Source organism: Rhinatrema bivittatum, chromosome 12, assembly GCF_901001135.1.
Source record: "Rhinatrema bivittatum chromosome 12, aRhiBiv1.1, whole genome shotgun sequence".
Lineage (NCBI taxonomy): Eukaryota > Metazoa > Chordata > Amphibia > Gymnophiona > Rhinatrematidae > Rhinatrema > Rhinatrema bivittatum.
The window spans coordinates 79,543,628-79,558,309 of record NC_042626.1 but is presented as its reverse complement, the minus strand read 5'-3'; the positions used below and the strand labels follow the sequence as shown (position 1 = coordinate 79,558,309).

Here is a 14,682-nt window from a genome sequence, read left to right as displayed (position 1 = left end):
ACCATCCTGCTTGTCCTAGGAGAAAGCAAAGTTGGTCACCTGTAACTGGTGTTCTCCTAGGACAGCAGGATGTTAGTCCTTACGAAACCTGCCTGCCATACCACGGAGTTGGGTTTCTCCTATGTTTGTTTTATTTTTTTGTAATTCTATGTTTCGAGACAAGAGGGAGCCTGTGTGGACGTGCAGCTAATGGCGTGCTGGGTATGCTCAGTGTGCCAGTCAAAGTTTCTAGAAACTGTCATAAGTTTTCCATGCCGGGCTTAATCTGATGTCCCCCATGTGAGGACTAACATCCTGCTGTCCTAGGAGAACACCTGTTACAGGTAAGCAGCTTTGCTTTACAAATTCCTTGAGTTGGCTGACAGTGTGGGGTTTCTGACATCTGTATGTATATACTAGGGATGTGAATCGTTTTAGGACGATTAAAATTATCGTCCGATAATTTTAATATCGTCTTAAACCGTTATGGAACACAATACAATACAGATTCTAACGATTTATCGTTATAAATCGTTAGAATCGTGAGCCGGCACACTAAAACCCCCTAAAACCCACCCCCGACCCTTTAAATTAAATCCCCACCCCCCCCCAATAACTTAAATAACCTGCGGGTCCAGCGGCGGTCCGGAACGGGCTCCTGCTCCTGAATCTTGTCGTCTTCAGCCGGCGCCATTTTCCAAAATGGCGCCGAAAAATGGCGGCGGCCATAGACGAAAAAGATTGGACGGCAGGAGGTCCTTCCGGACCCCCGCTGGACTTTTGGCAAGTCTCGTGGGGGTCAGGAGGCCCCCCACAAGCTGGCCAAAAGTTCCTGGAGGTCCAGCGGGGGTCAGGGAGCGATTTCCCGCCGCGAATCGTTTTCGTACGGAAAATGGCGCCGGCAGGAGATCGACTGCAGGAGGTCGTTCAGCGAGGCGCCGGAACCCTCGCTGAACGACCTCCTGCAGTCGATATCCTGCCGGCGCCATTTTCCGTACGAAAACGATTCGCGGCGGGAAATCGCTCCCTGACCCCCGCTGGACCTCCAGGAACTTTGGGCCGGCTTGTGGGGGGCCTCCTGACCCCCACGAGACTTGCCAAAAGTCCAGCGGGGGTCCGGAAGGACCTCCTGCCGTCCAATCTTTTTCGTCTATGGCCGCCGCCATTTTTCGGCGCCATTTTGGAAAATGGCGCCGGCTGAAGACGACAAGATTCAGGAGCAGGAGCCCGTTCCGGACCGCTGCCGTTCCGGACCGCCGCTGGACCCGCAGGTTATTTAAGTTATTTGGGGGGGGATTCGGGAGGGTGGGGGATTTAATTTAAAGGGTCGGGGGTGGGTTTTAGGGGGTTTTAATGTGCCGGTTTTTCGATTTTTCGATTTTTCGATTTTTAACGATTTTTCACGATATTTTACCCCCCCAAACGGCAACAATACGATTCCCTCCCCCTCCCAGCCGAAATCGATCGTTAAGACGATCGAGGACACGATTCACATCCCTAGTATATACAGTACAAGTAATATGTGATTTATTTTATATACCGACATTTGATCTGAGATCACATCGGTTTACATTCAGGTTCTGTAAATGTGATGACACAATTGCTCAGTTGTGGCATCAGTGACTAAAGGTTTTGTCACGTACACACACTCAGCTCTAGTATAAGGTTCCAGTGCAGATGAAAGGGGGGAGGGCTGGGCTGACATTTCTTTTAGTCTGTGTGGATGTGACAGAACTCCCTCATGTTCAGTTGCTTTTCACCTCAAAGCTGTGGTGTGAGTAACCTTTTCTCTTCCGTAGGCCGTTGATCTCTTATTTGCGAAAGTTCTATTACTACGATCCTCAGGAGGAGGTGTACCTGTCACTGAAGGAGACTCGCCAGGTTTCCATTCAGGAGCCTGAGATTGAGTCTTCTACGTAGCGGGCCTTAGAAACTATCTTCCTGCTGCCACTTCTGGTAAGAACAACCCATTGTCCCACAGTGTGCATGTCGACTATGGGTTTTTGTTTTTTTAAGTGAGAATCTAATAAAACCTGCTGGAGTCAAGCTTAATGGCGGCAAAGTTGTATTTCCTATATAGTTTTGGTACTACACCTCACTCCTTCCCTGTAGTACCCCCTGCTATTCTGTATTGAATCCCCATCATCTTGCTAATGCATTTCCAGCCCTTTATTTCCCTTCTGGATTTCTGTGCTGCTGATAGAGCAGGAGCTTAGTCTTTCCTAGTGTATTAGATAACTTGCCACTCTGCTCAGTATTTATGGGTGAGGAAGAAAAAACGGGACAGGATAATAATTTAAGCAAAAGATCCAGAGTATAATCTGGGTGTCCAAATTAATGCCTTTCTAACTTTGGATCTCTTGTGAGAATGTTTATTTGCAACAACTGAGTTACTTGCCTTGTTTTTTTATATTCAAGAAGGCTTTTCACAAAAATTGCACACCATTGTGTTGTGTTGATTATGGTATTGTCCTGTACTTTGGTTTACCAACAAAATGTATAAGAAATTTATAGCTAATGGAAAACGCTATAGGCACAATTCTGAAAACATTTCACACATGCTGACTGTACTCTACAGGTTACTGGTTTCTCAGCATATTAAATTTCAGGCCCATCATAGCTGTGGTCACGAGAGGCAAATTATCTAGTGATTCCACTACAAAAGGCTTTTAACCCAGCTCCGGTTCGAAATTGCTGTTTTTGTTATGCGGTTCGAAATTAAGAACATAAGAAATTGCCATGCTGGGTCAGACCAAGGGCCCATCAAGCCCAGCATCCTGTTTCCAACAGAGGCCAAACCAGGTCACAAGAACCTGGCAATTACCCAAACACTAAGAAGATCCCATGCTGCTGATGCAATTAATAGCAGTGACTATTCCCTAAGTAAACTTGATTAATAACCGTTAATGGACTTCTCCTCCAAGAACTTGTCCAAACCTTTTTTGAACCCAGCTACACTAACTGCACTAACCACATCCTCGGGCAGCAAATTCCAGAGCTTTATTGGTGGAATAAGTTACCACAAACTGTGCTTATCAACTGAGTTTGTCTCTCTTGTTTACTGCTGTTTGATGCTCATTGAGTTCATTGATACGTTGTTTGACTTTTATTCTTGTGCATCTGCTTCTATTACATATTGGTTGTTCCCTGTACATACCAGGATCATTCCAGACGGTGGGTTGTGTTCCATGTCCAGCAGATGGAGTCAGAACACAAAATTCCCAGGGGTGGACCCATATAACCACGCCTCCCCTGTAACAGCTCTCAGTAATGATTTGACTCCAGATGTGAGCAGGGGACTTGTGGTCTCCAGCTTGTTAGCTTAGGGCTACCTCCTCAGGGGGATCAAGTTTAAAAAAAAAAAAAAAAAAAGTAAGTTTTAAATTTACAGTTTAGGTCACTTTGCTAAGGCTCCTCTTACAGCAGGGGGAGAGCTCTCCGCTGGTGCTGACTCATCCCTCTCTAGCCTGGTGACTTGCTGAAAGGCTGTTGCCTGTTTTCTTTCTTTTCTCATTTTCCTCACTGAGGGCTCAGTTGGGGTAAGTGTATTTTTGTTTCATCTTCTTTTTCAGCAGAAGACTGCAATTTTTGGACTCCGTTCGGCTCTCTGAGGTGAAAGTCGGTAGTAGCGGCCTCTCCCTCCTGACCCAGGTTTTCCCCCCTCCCTTTTGGGGAGCGACCGAGGTCCTGACCTGCGGCCCCGCGAAGCACCATTCCCCGGGGCCGCCTGCTGTCGGGAGGTTAATTCCTCGTCAGTTCTTCTTTAGGTCGGTGGAGGACCGCGGCAAGCGTCCGTTGCCGGGTCGGAGCTCATTTTAGGCGCGAGCCACCTGTAGAGCCTCCCTCCCCTCTCTCTCTCTCCCTGAGGCGATGCAGTCCGCGGCGCCTTGTGAGAGCTCCGACAGGGCCGGATTATTTTCTGAAGAGGGTCTGTGCTCAGGCTGTTTCCCCGAGGGGGAATGTGCGCCAGCTACTAGCAAGGACATTCGAGCTGCAGACCGCGTGGGAAGGAAGCGCCAGGCCCCGTTCCCTCTCAACGCGGGAACGGTGGCCATTTGGTTGCAAGATTCTGATGCCGCGCTTTCTGAGGAGGACACGGATAATCCGTTCTCCACTTCTAGGCCCGTTTTGGACCCTTACTCCGAGTCTAATCCTGATAGGCAGAGGGGGGATCCCCCGGGGGTTGACCCCTCAGGATGCCAGGCCTTTTCCCCTGAATTCATAGTCCTGATGCACAGGGCTTTTCTTCAGAGCCAGAGACATGACCTTCGGGACCTGGGGACCCTCTCCCCCCAAGATACCATGTCCTGCCCCCCTCCTGGGTGGGACCCTCCCTCAGGCTCGCCCCCCTTTAGTAGGTGGGGGAACGGGGACATCTCTTGGCCCTACCGGGACACCATCGATAATACAAACTTCGTCGGGGGAAGGACAATCCCAGGACCGTGACGTGGTCGACCCCACCTTGGCGGCCCAGGTGGAGGGCGACAACCCTAGGGTCCTCCGCATCTTCCAAGCGGCGGAGTTAGATGACCTCATTCCCTACATCCTCCAGGAAATGGATATTGAGCCCCCTCCAGAACCGGTGGGGCCTGACCCGGCTCTCAAGAAGGGGGACCCCCTCCTAGCAAGACTGCGGCTTCTAGCCAAGTCTTTTCCCACTCATCACAAGATCTTGCAGTTGATCACTCGGGAATGGGATTCCCCGGAGGCCAACCTTAGGGTCGGTAGAGCCAAGGAAAACAAATTGTATCCTCTGCCGGCCGATTTTTTGGAAATTCTCAAAGTTCCCGCCGTAGATTCTGCGGTATCAGCGGTCACAAAGCATACCACTATTCCTGTCACTGGAGGGACGGCGTTGAAGGATATGCAGGATCGGAAGCTGGAGGTTTACCTCAAGCGTATCTTTGAGGTCTCGGCCTTAGGGATGCGGGCGGCTATCTGCAGTTCCCTCGCACTGCGAGCGGGTCTTCGGTGGGTGCAGCAGCTTCTCACCTCCCCAGTCCTTACCAGACGCTGAGGCTCACCAGGCGGACAGACTGGAAGCCGTGGTTGCCTATGGAGCGGATGCTTTATATGATCTTTTAAGGGTCCTAGCCCGAACCATGGTGGCGGCGGTCTCAGCGCATCGGCTCCTTTTGCTTCGCAATTGGTTGGCTTATGCCTCTTCGAAGACTTGGATCAGATCATCAAGTCCCTTAATGAGAACGCGGTGCACAAGTTGCCCGAAGATCGACCCCGTTCGTCAAGATCATATAATTACTCCAGAAACCATTATCGTAACCAGCGGAGAGCGCATCCTCAGAGGCAAGAGCCACCTCGGGCTCCCTCTTCTCATTCGCACTCCTGGAACCGGCCCTTTCGTGGGCGCCGCCAGGGTAAGGAAGCGCAGGGTGCTGGTACATCCGCTAAATCTACCCAATGATGCCAGACGGACCCGCGAGGTGGTCCCTCGACTGGGGGGTCGCCTTGCTGTCTTCTACGAAGAGTTGGTCCAAATCAAGTCGGATCAATGGGTTCTGGATATTCTAAGACGCGGTTACGCTTTGGATTTTGTTTGTGCTCCTCTGGACTGGTTCCTGTTTTCCCCTTGCGGGTCCTTAATCAAACAGGGAGCCGTGCGGCAGATCCTTGATCGTCTCCTTCAATTGGGGGCCATAGTGCTGGTGCCAGCCGCCGAACTAGGCCGGGGGCATTATTCAATCTACTTTGTGGTTCCCAAGAAGAAAGGTACTTTTAGTCCTATCCTGGACCTCAAGTAGGTCAACCGGTCCCTCAGAGTCCCTCGTTTCCGCATGGAGACACTCCGTTCAGTGTTAGCGGCAGTTCATCCGGGAGAATTCTTGGCTTTGTTGGATCTCACGGAGGCGTATCTCCACATACCAATTTGACAAGCTCATCAGCGTTACTTACGCTTCAAAATTTTGGGTCAACACTTCCAATTTCGCGCTGTTCCCTTGGCCTGGCCACAGCTCCACGGGTTTTCACGAAGATCATGGTGGTAGTGGCGGCAACCTTGCGCAAGGAAGGCATCCTTGTGCATCCTTACCTAGACGATTGGCTCATCCATGCAAAGTCACGAGCGCAGTGTATCTCTGGGATGGATTGTCAACTTCACCAAGAGCAGCCTGGTCCCGTCCCAGTCGTTGGATTTTCTGGGAGCTCACTTCGACACCAAGAATGCCAGGGTTTTTCTGCATCCGGGCAGAGCTCATTCTCTGCGTCAGCAGATTCAAGGATTTATGGCGCTCGAGACGCCCACTGCCTGGGACTACCTGCAGGTACTGGGGACCATGGCCTCGACCATCGATCTGGTTCCTTGGGCATTCGCGCATCTGAGGCCTCTGCAGAGATCCCTACTCTCCCGGTGGCAGCTGGTGTCGAGAGATTTCCAGGCAATCCTTCCGATTCCGAGAGGAACCTTCATCAGTCTCCATTGGTGGCTGGAACCGCGGCACCTAGCTCAGGGGGTGTTGCTGGAGGACCCGGATTGGGTGATTATCACCACGGACGCCAGCCTCACAGGGGAGCGGTCTGTCGGGACAGCTCAACTCGGGGTCGATGGACGGAGGAACAGTCGAAGTGGCCCATCAACCGCTTGGAGACCAGGGCGGTCCGTCTGGCGTTACAGGGTTACTTCCCCATAGTACGCCATCAAGCAGTCAGGGTGCTATCGGACAATGCGACTACAGTGGCGTACATCAATCGCCAGGGAGGCACGAGAAGTCTGTTGGTCTCTCTGGAAACCGACAAATTGATGGAGTGGGCAGAGCTTCACCTCCAACGACTAGCGGCCTTGCATATAGCGGGAGTGGACAACGTACAGGCGGACTTTCTCAGCCGACAAAACTTGGATCCCGGAGAGTGGGAGCTCTCGCAGCAGGCGATGCGGATAATAGTACGGCGATGGGGGACACCACACGTAGACCTAATGGCAACCGCCGGAAATGCAAAGGCCGCCCGCTTCTTCAGCCGTAGGCGGGAGTGCGGCGCCAAGGGCGTGGACGCGCTGGTCCTGCCCTGGCCGCGCCACTGTCTCCTATATGTTTTCCCACCGTGGTCCCTCATGGGCAAGGTCATCCGCAGGATAGAGGCATACCAAGGGCCGGTGATCCTTGTGGCGCCAGAGTGGCCCCGACGACCGTGGTTCGCGGATCTGTGCAATTTGACGGTGGAGGGTCCCCTTTGTCTTGGTCAGCTGCCACGTCTTCTACGCCAGGGACCAATATTTTTCAAGGAGGCAGATCGCTTCTGTCTTGTGGCCTGGCTTTTGAGAGGCGTCAGTTGAGGAGGCACGGTTATCCGGAGCCGGTTATTTCAACGCTACTGAAAGCATGTAAGATGTCCACCTCTGTTACCTATGTTCGAGTCTGGAAGGTCTTTGAGGATTGGTGTGGAGCGAATGATATTCTTCCCATGCAGGCCTCAGTGCCACAAGTCCTTTCCTTCTTGCAGGCAGGTTTGGATTTGGGTCTTGCTTACAGTTCTCTTCGGGTTCAGGTGGCGGCCTTGGGGGCTTTTCTTCGCAGTGGAAATAAGGAGTTTCTGTCCTCGCATCCGGACGTCTCCCGTTTCCTTAAAGGAGTGAAACACTTGAAGCCTCCGATTCGCCCACCTTGTCCGTCGTGGAATCTGAATCTGGTGCTCCGAGTCCTCTGTGGTTCGCCGTTCGAACCTCTAAGCTCGGCTACCATCAAGGACGTCATTCTCAAGACCATTTTTTTCTTGTGGCAATCAGTTCAGCAAGGCGTACTTCCGAGCTGCAGGCCCTATCCTGTCGTGAACCATACCTTCGTTTCACGCCTGAAGGGGTTTCGCTGAGGACAGTTCCTTCTTTTCTCCCTAAAGTGGTTTCGGCATTCCACCTCAACCAATCGGTGGAATTACCATCTTTTGCCTCTTCTGAGTCTGGAGACCTGCGTAGACTGGATGTACGGCGGTCTCTGATACGCTATCTGAAGGTGGCTAATGATTTTCGGCTCTCCGATCATCTGTTTATCCTCTGGTCCGGACCCCGGAAGGGTTGCATGGCCTCGAAACAATCTATAGCGCTGTGGTTGAAGGGAGCGATCATAGCCTTGGCGTAGGTAAGTCCCCTCCGCTGGTTGTCAAGGCTCATTCTCTTTGAGCCCAGGCGACATCTTGGGCGGAGAGCTCCTCCGTCTCCACTCAGGAGATTTATAGGGCGGCCACCTGGAAGTTGATCCATACTTTTTCGAGACATTATCGCCTGGACGTCGATGCTCCGTCGGGCGGTCAGCTTGGAGACAAGGTAATACGAGCAGGGCTGTCTGCGGCACACCCGTGATGGGAAAGCTTTGGTACATCCCACTGTCTGGAATGATCCTGGTATGTACAGGGAAAAGAAAATTATTCCTTACCTGCTAATTTCGTTCCTGTAATACCATGGATCATTCCAGACACCCTCCCTTGGTTTGGGGGTTTGCTTGTGGGACATCCCTGCCTACCTGTCTTAACAATCTTTTACTCTGTATTTCGAATACTGCGCATCTTTTTTGTTCACGCACTGCTGTTCACAAGTTAACTGTGTTGCGGTCCCGACCACTTTCCTTCTGTCACGGCTCAGGCCCGCCTACCTCTGCTTCAGTGTTCACCGCAGTTCACCTGCTTCGGACCCCGGGGGCTTCTCTCACTCCACGTGGCGGCCGCCATTACGGGCCTGCTTCCCTTCGGCCTCGCGCGCGCGGGGACGTCCCTCTTGAGCGCCCAGCTCCCGGAAGCCCGGCCCCGCCCGCGCTGCTGACATCACGCCCAAGTCCCGATAAAACCGGCGTTCAGACTCTCTCTCAAGGCTTGCAACGAGGTTCACAACTCCTTAGTTGTTCTCAGTTGCGTTCCTGTTGGTCTCCACGTTGCCTGCTTCTGACTCCGCTTCAGCTCACTGCCTGCCTCTGACTCCGCTTCAGCCTGCAGCCAGCCCCTGACTCCGGTCTGCTTCCGACTCCGCTTCAGCTTGCAGCCAGCCTCTGACTCCGGTCTGCTTCCGACTCCGCTTCAGCCTACAGCCTGCTTCAGACACCGGTTTGCTTCTGACCCCGATTCACCCACTGCCTGCCTCTGTCTCCGGTTGCTACAGTCTCCGTAGCCGCCCGCTGCCCTGCCTTCAAGCCGGCCCTCGGCCCTGTGCAGCCGGTCCCCTGCCTTCCAGGTACCTTGGACTTCCTATTCATTCTGCTTGCTCTGGTCCCGGCCTACGCCCAGCTCAATCTCTGGACATTCTCTAGACTGCTCCCAGTCCCGAGGACCCGGGACCCTACGGGCTCCTACTGGGGGGTCCCTGGTTCCTGGGTGAACCCTTCCTGCTTGTGGCTCCGCCTCCCGGCCTACTCTGTCTCCCTAGGTAGGCCGGCCCTAGGGTCCACTATCTTCTCCAGCAGCATCAAACTGCAACACACTGTTCAGAATTTAGTTGCTGTTTATTTGGACAGCGGTTATTTCAATTCCTTCTTTGATTATTTGATCCCTCTGTTTTTAGTCTCTCTTTTGGGCTTTGTTAGTCTAGTTACTGAGAGCTGTTACAGGGGAGGTGTGGTTATATGGGTCCTCCCCTGGGAATTTTGTGTTCTGACTCCATCTGCTGGACATGGAACATAACCCACCGTCTGGAATGATCCATGGTATTACAGGAACGAAAATTAGCAGGTAAGGAATAATTTTCTTATTTTGTTTCACTGTAACTCTCCCTGAGCGATTTTGGAAGAATGGGATAAATATCAAAATAAATGTATTCTTTTTTTCCCTTTTCTGTAGGAACTTTGTCACTGATACCTTGCAAAGAACCAAATATCCCTACAAGAAGAGGGAGAAAGAGGCTCATGTGTAGCTGTGACTTTTGTCCATTGATGTGGATGGATTGCAAATCTTCAAACATTTCTTATACGTGGGAGCTACTGTGGAGCTTTGGTTTTTTTTTTTCTTCCGTTTTGCAGCAGTGGAAAATGTTTTATTTTGTGTTAGGTTTTTGTTTAAGGTATTTTTTTTTTATTTGTCACCAAAATTGTTTCCAGCAGAATAGGAAAATGGAAACAGGCGATGGTGTCATGGCTAAATGTGAACAGGGGTGGAAGGCTGGAGAAGGACTTTGTGCTTTGCAGGCAGGTGTCTGCTAGATTTTGGATGCTCTGGATAGCGTACTAAGAGGCAACAGTGGCTTCTCACATCTTGTCTTACCACTTCCCTTTGTGCGAAGGGCTTTACCAGTGACCCCCTCACTCTTTATCTCTTTCTTATTGATCAGATAGTTATGAAGAGCTGTGGTATGGAGAAAATCAGCACAGTAAGAAAAGGAGAATTCGGCATTCTGTTAAGGCAGGATTTGTGGCAGTTGACTTGGCTTTGGGGGAGTCTGCCTCCTCTGCTTTCTATAGTCACCTCTGTCATCTTGGAAATTCATGCAGGCTTTTGAAGTGTTTAGTTCCCTCTTCCTCAGTCTGCACTCACATAGTTTGTGATGTGAGAAAGTGGCGCGCAGGTTGCCCTTTCACCTCTGCTTATAGATGTAGGTGAGTGTAGGAAAGGTACATTTCAGTGCATCCCTCCCAGCCACCCCATTCTTGTAATAAAATGTGTAGGGAAAGGGAGTCCAGAGAAACTGACTGCCCCACTTAGCACTGCTGTCACTTTAGCCCCTCCAGGTGCTTGACAGATGAGGGGGGTAAGATATTACCTGGGCAGAAGAGGAAAAAGCTATAAAGGTGCTTCCTAAAAAGTCCTCTTTCCTAATATAGATTCTGGGGATCTCACACTTTGAAACCTTTCCTGTGGGATGTTTGCTGTTCTAGAGGCTGCAGTAGGACAGAATCCTTCCGTACCTGCTTCAAGAGAAGAAAGCTACCTGTTGAGAAGCAGATATCCATAGTCTTTGGCTTTTTTCCTAACCTTTGTGTTTGGCCTGCAAAACTAGAATGTTTCTTTCCCTGGCATAGGTTTGCTTGGACTATTACACTGATAATTGCTGAGATGCTGAGTGTGCCTGTTGAGCTGGAACTGTGTATTCTTACAATTTGAAAAACTGGAGGCCTTTGATCTTCATTGGATGCAGGAATAAGCCGTGAGTGTCCTTGTAAGCACAAGTGTCTCCATGCCTTTTGCTTTCTGGGCTTTTGTGACCCACTGACCAGCATGTTGCTGATACATGGTTTCAAAAAGATCTGAACTCCTGACCACAGGCACAGTCCAGCCAAGTGTTGATGGATGTTGTATTTTTGCAGGTATCTGCACTTACTACTGAAATTTTTTTCTATTTTGTTTGGAAAGGAAATGTAAAGAGAAGGAATGTTCTCCTGTCATTAACCCTTTACATGCTCAGGTGGAATCCTGGAGGTGCTGAACCACCTGCCTGCCTGCCATAGGGATATTTCAGAGAAACTGGGCCTTCTGTCTGCCTGCTGTATAATGTATGGAATTGCAGTCTGGTGTCCAGCTTCACTTTATGATAAACAAGATTGTTTTATATTCAGGCATGAAGAGAAAGCATGGGAGTACTAGCTCCTAAAACATTGCTGTACAAGAATAGGAACCCCTCTGGTGCCACTGGCTTAAGTGTGTGTACTGTTAGGACTACTTCTTTCATTTCCGTTTTAGTGGGCAGCTGTGCTATCAGTGTGACAGGATGAGGAAGAATCAGGCTTGTGGATTTTTCTTTAAAGCTGATTGCCCTAAATATGTTTAACCTTCAAATAAGTGAAATCCTATTTTTAATGGAAAACTACACCACCAAAGCCACACTGAAGTACTGGCATAGCTTGTGTCTCTGAGCTGTAATCATGAAATTTCTGGTATAATCCATCATTAAGCCCAACATGGATTGTTTGGGCTCTGTGGCTCCCTCCTGGGGGCTGTGGCAACTACAGTTGAGGTTTCTGTATTTTCTCCTCATGCTGAGGTCTAAGGCACACACTGGTTCTTTCTCTTTTTTAATTTCTTTTGTTTGTGCTTAATTTATTAAAATAGCTATATAATTTATTTTCATATTATATAAAATGGTACTAAAAGGTGAATAGATTTGCAGGCCAATCTTAAAGTGTGTGTTGCTACAAACCTGTGGGTATTGAAGTGTTTGGGGTGAGGGTGGGGAATACTGGGGATTGTTTGTATATAGTGTATTAATAGGCATGACTGGATATCTCCAGGATGTGATAGCAGCTGCTGCAGATTGTATCCCACTCTCAACTTTGGAAATATTGCTGTGGGATAAACTTTGTGTTTGTAGCCTCATTTTTACTGCGGTTCTAATTTTTTTTTTTTTTTTTTTGTTGGAGGGTTTGAGAGGGGTGGGAGGACAGGAGTTTGGGGTGGATTTGAAATAAAATATTTAGAAATTGCCATGTCTCTGCTTGCAAACTGCATTTTATCTACAGTGTCTGATATGGGAAGATGACTAACCTCCCCTAGTACATAAAGCTTTCCAAACTGGGTCTGCTGCCAGGAGTGAGCAGAGACTGCTTGGAGGAGGGGCATGTAGCATTTTCCATCAGCCTTAACATTAGTTTCTTGCATTTGTGACTTAACTGCAAATGCAATGCTTTTCTATGTCCCCTGACTATTATGTTATACTTTAGTTTAATCTTTTTAAAGCCAGTCATACTATTCATCTTCATACTGTCCTGTGGCAGTGAATTCTACCAGGTATGCCATAATATAATGTAGGAAGAAGTCCATCCTCTACACACACTTAGGAATAAGTTGCTTTCTCTACACTTCCATGATTGTGTTTATTTCTCTTATATCGCCCCACACTTGTCTCTTTTCCGAGCAGAAATACAGTAGGCTCAGGTAGGATAACACTACCCACAGTCACCCATTCTTGACAGATGGACAGCCAACAAGAATACCCCCCCACTCAAACAGTCATTAAGAAATTCATTAAAAACCAGGATTACAGTGGGCTCTGGTAGAATTAGACCTGTGACGAGGAGACACACACAGTATCAAGTGCAACAAGAACAAAAAGCCTTCCCTATATTAATAACTGAAGAAGTTCTAGAGAAAGAGAAAAAAAACCCAATGCATGCAGAATTTCAAGATCCATAACCAAAGGATAAAGCAAATTAAGATGGATGACTGTCATCAGTGGCAAAACTGCAAAAGGAAAGAGTGAAGTGAATAACAAATCTCAACTAAAGTCTCATAAGGAGTACAGGAAAAGCAATAACCTTAAAGAGGGAACCTGGAAAGCTATGACCACAAATGCTCATAGTTTGGGAAAAAAAATCCCAGATCTGCAGGCCCTAATGACGGAGGCACAATTGGACATTGTTGCTATCACAGAAACATGGTTCACAGAATCTCATGATTGGGGTACAGCAATACCAGGCTATAACTTGTTAAGGAAGGACAGAGTGGATAGAAAAGGGGGTGGTGTGGCTCTTTGTCAGAAACAATATCCAAGCATCTGAGCTGCAAGGAAGTTGGGGCAATGAAGAAGCACTATGGGTCGACCTAAAAAAAGATGATGGAGCGTCCATTTATATTGGAGTGGTTTACAGGCCTCCAAACCAAAAGGAAGAGCTGGACAGAGACCTGGTTGAAGACATCCTTAAGATAGGAAAGAAGGGAGAAGTGGTGATCGTTGGTGACTTTAATATGCCAGATGTAGACTGGAAAATCCCATCTGCAGAATCTAAAAATAGTAGAGCGATAGTGGATGCCATGCAAGTAACTTTGTTCAAACAAATGGTAATTGAACCCACTAGAGAAGGAACTATACTCGACTTAGTGCTCACTAATGGAGATAATGTCTCTGTCCAGGTGGGCGCCCATCTCAGCACCAGTGATCATCAAACGGTATGGTTTAATATCACTAAAAGAATATGGAAAAGAAGCACAAAGACCCGAGTTTTACAGTTCACAAACACGGACTTTGAAGAAATGGGGAAGTACCTAGAGGAAGAACTAAAAGGCTGGGAGAACGAGAGAGATGTGCATCAGCAGTGGACCAATCTAAAAGGAGCAATTACCAAGGCAACTACTCTATATGTTAAAAATGTAAAGAAAAGCAAAAGAAAAGTGGAAACTATCTGGTTCTCAAAGAAGGTGGCTGACAAAATTAAGGCTAAAAGAACAGCATTCAAGAAATATAAAAGATCCCGAAGGAATGAGCACAAAGAACAATATTTGAGTCAACTGAGGGAGACGAAGAAACTAATCAAGTCGGCAAAAAGTCAAGCGGAAGAGAGGATTGCCAAGGAGAGAAAGAATGGTAACAAAACATTTTTCAGATACATCAGTGAAAAGAGAAGTTCAAAGTGGTATAGTGAAATTGAAAGGTGGAAATGATCAATGCGTGGAGAGAGACGAAGAAATGGCAGAAATATTAAACAAATACTTCAGTTCTGTGTTCACTGAAGAGGACCCTGGAGAAGGACCATCTCTACACAAGAAACTGGAAGGAAGTGGAATAGACTAAAACCCTTTTACAGTAGAAAATGTATGGGAAGAGCTAAAGAATCTGAAAGTGGACAAAGCCATGGGACCTGATGGGATTCATCCAAGGATACTGAAGGAGCTCAGAGATGTGCTGGTGGGTCCGCTGTGTGACCTGTTCAATAGATCCCTAGAAACGCGAGTGGTGCCGAGTGATTGGAGAAGAGCGGTGGTGGTCCCGCTTCATAAGAGTGGGAACAGAGAGGAGGCTGGTAACTACAGACCAGTTAGCCTCACTTCAGTGGTGGAAAAAGTAATGGA

The 14,682-nt window shown here is 48.7% G+C and overlaps 1 protein-coding gene across 4 annotated transcripts in view; it reads left to right on the top strand.

Moving 5' to 3' along the window:
- The window catches only part of SOCS7 (suppressor of cytokine signaling 7), a 282,229-nt gene extending 269,946 nt beyond the window's left edge, over positions 1–12,283 (top strand). For all 4 annotated transcript variants that reach the window (XM_029573963.1, XM_029573961.1, XM_029573959.1 and 1 more), the window contains 2 exons: positions 1,779–1,935; positions 9,748–12,283. In XM_029573963.1, the coding sequence (XP_029429823.1) occupies positions 1,779–1,899 (121 nt within the window). In that variant the 3' untranslated portion in view covers positions 1,900–1,935; positions 9,748–12,283. The remainder of the gene's footprint in view (positions 1–1,778; positions 1,936–9,747) is intronic.
- Positions 12,284–14,682: the final 2,399 nt, after the last annotated feature.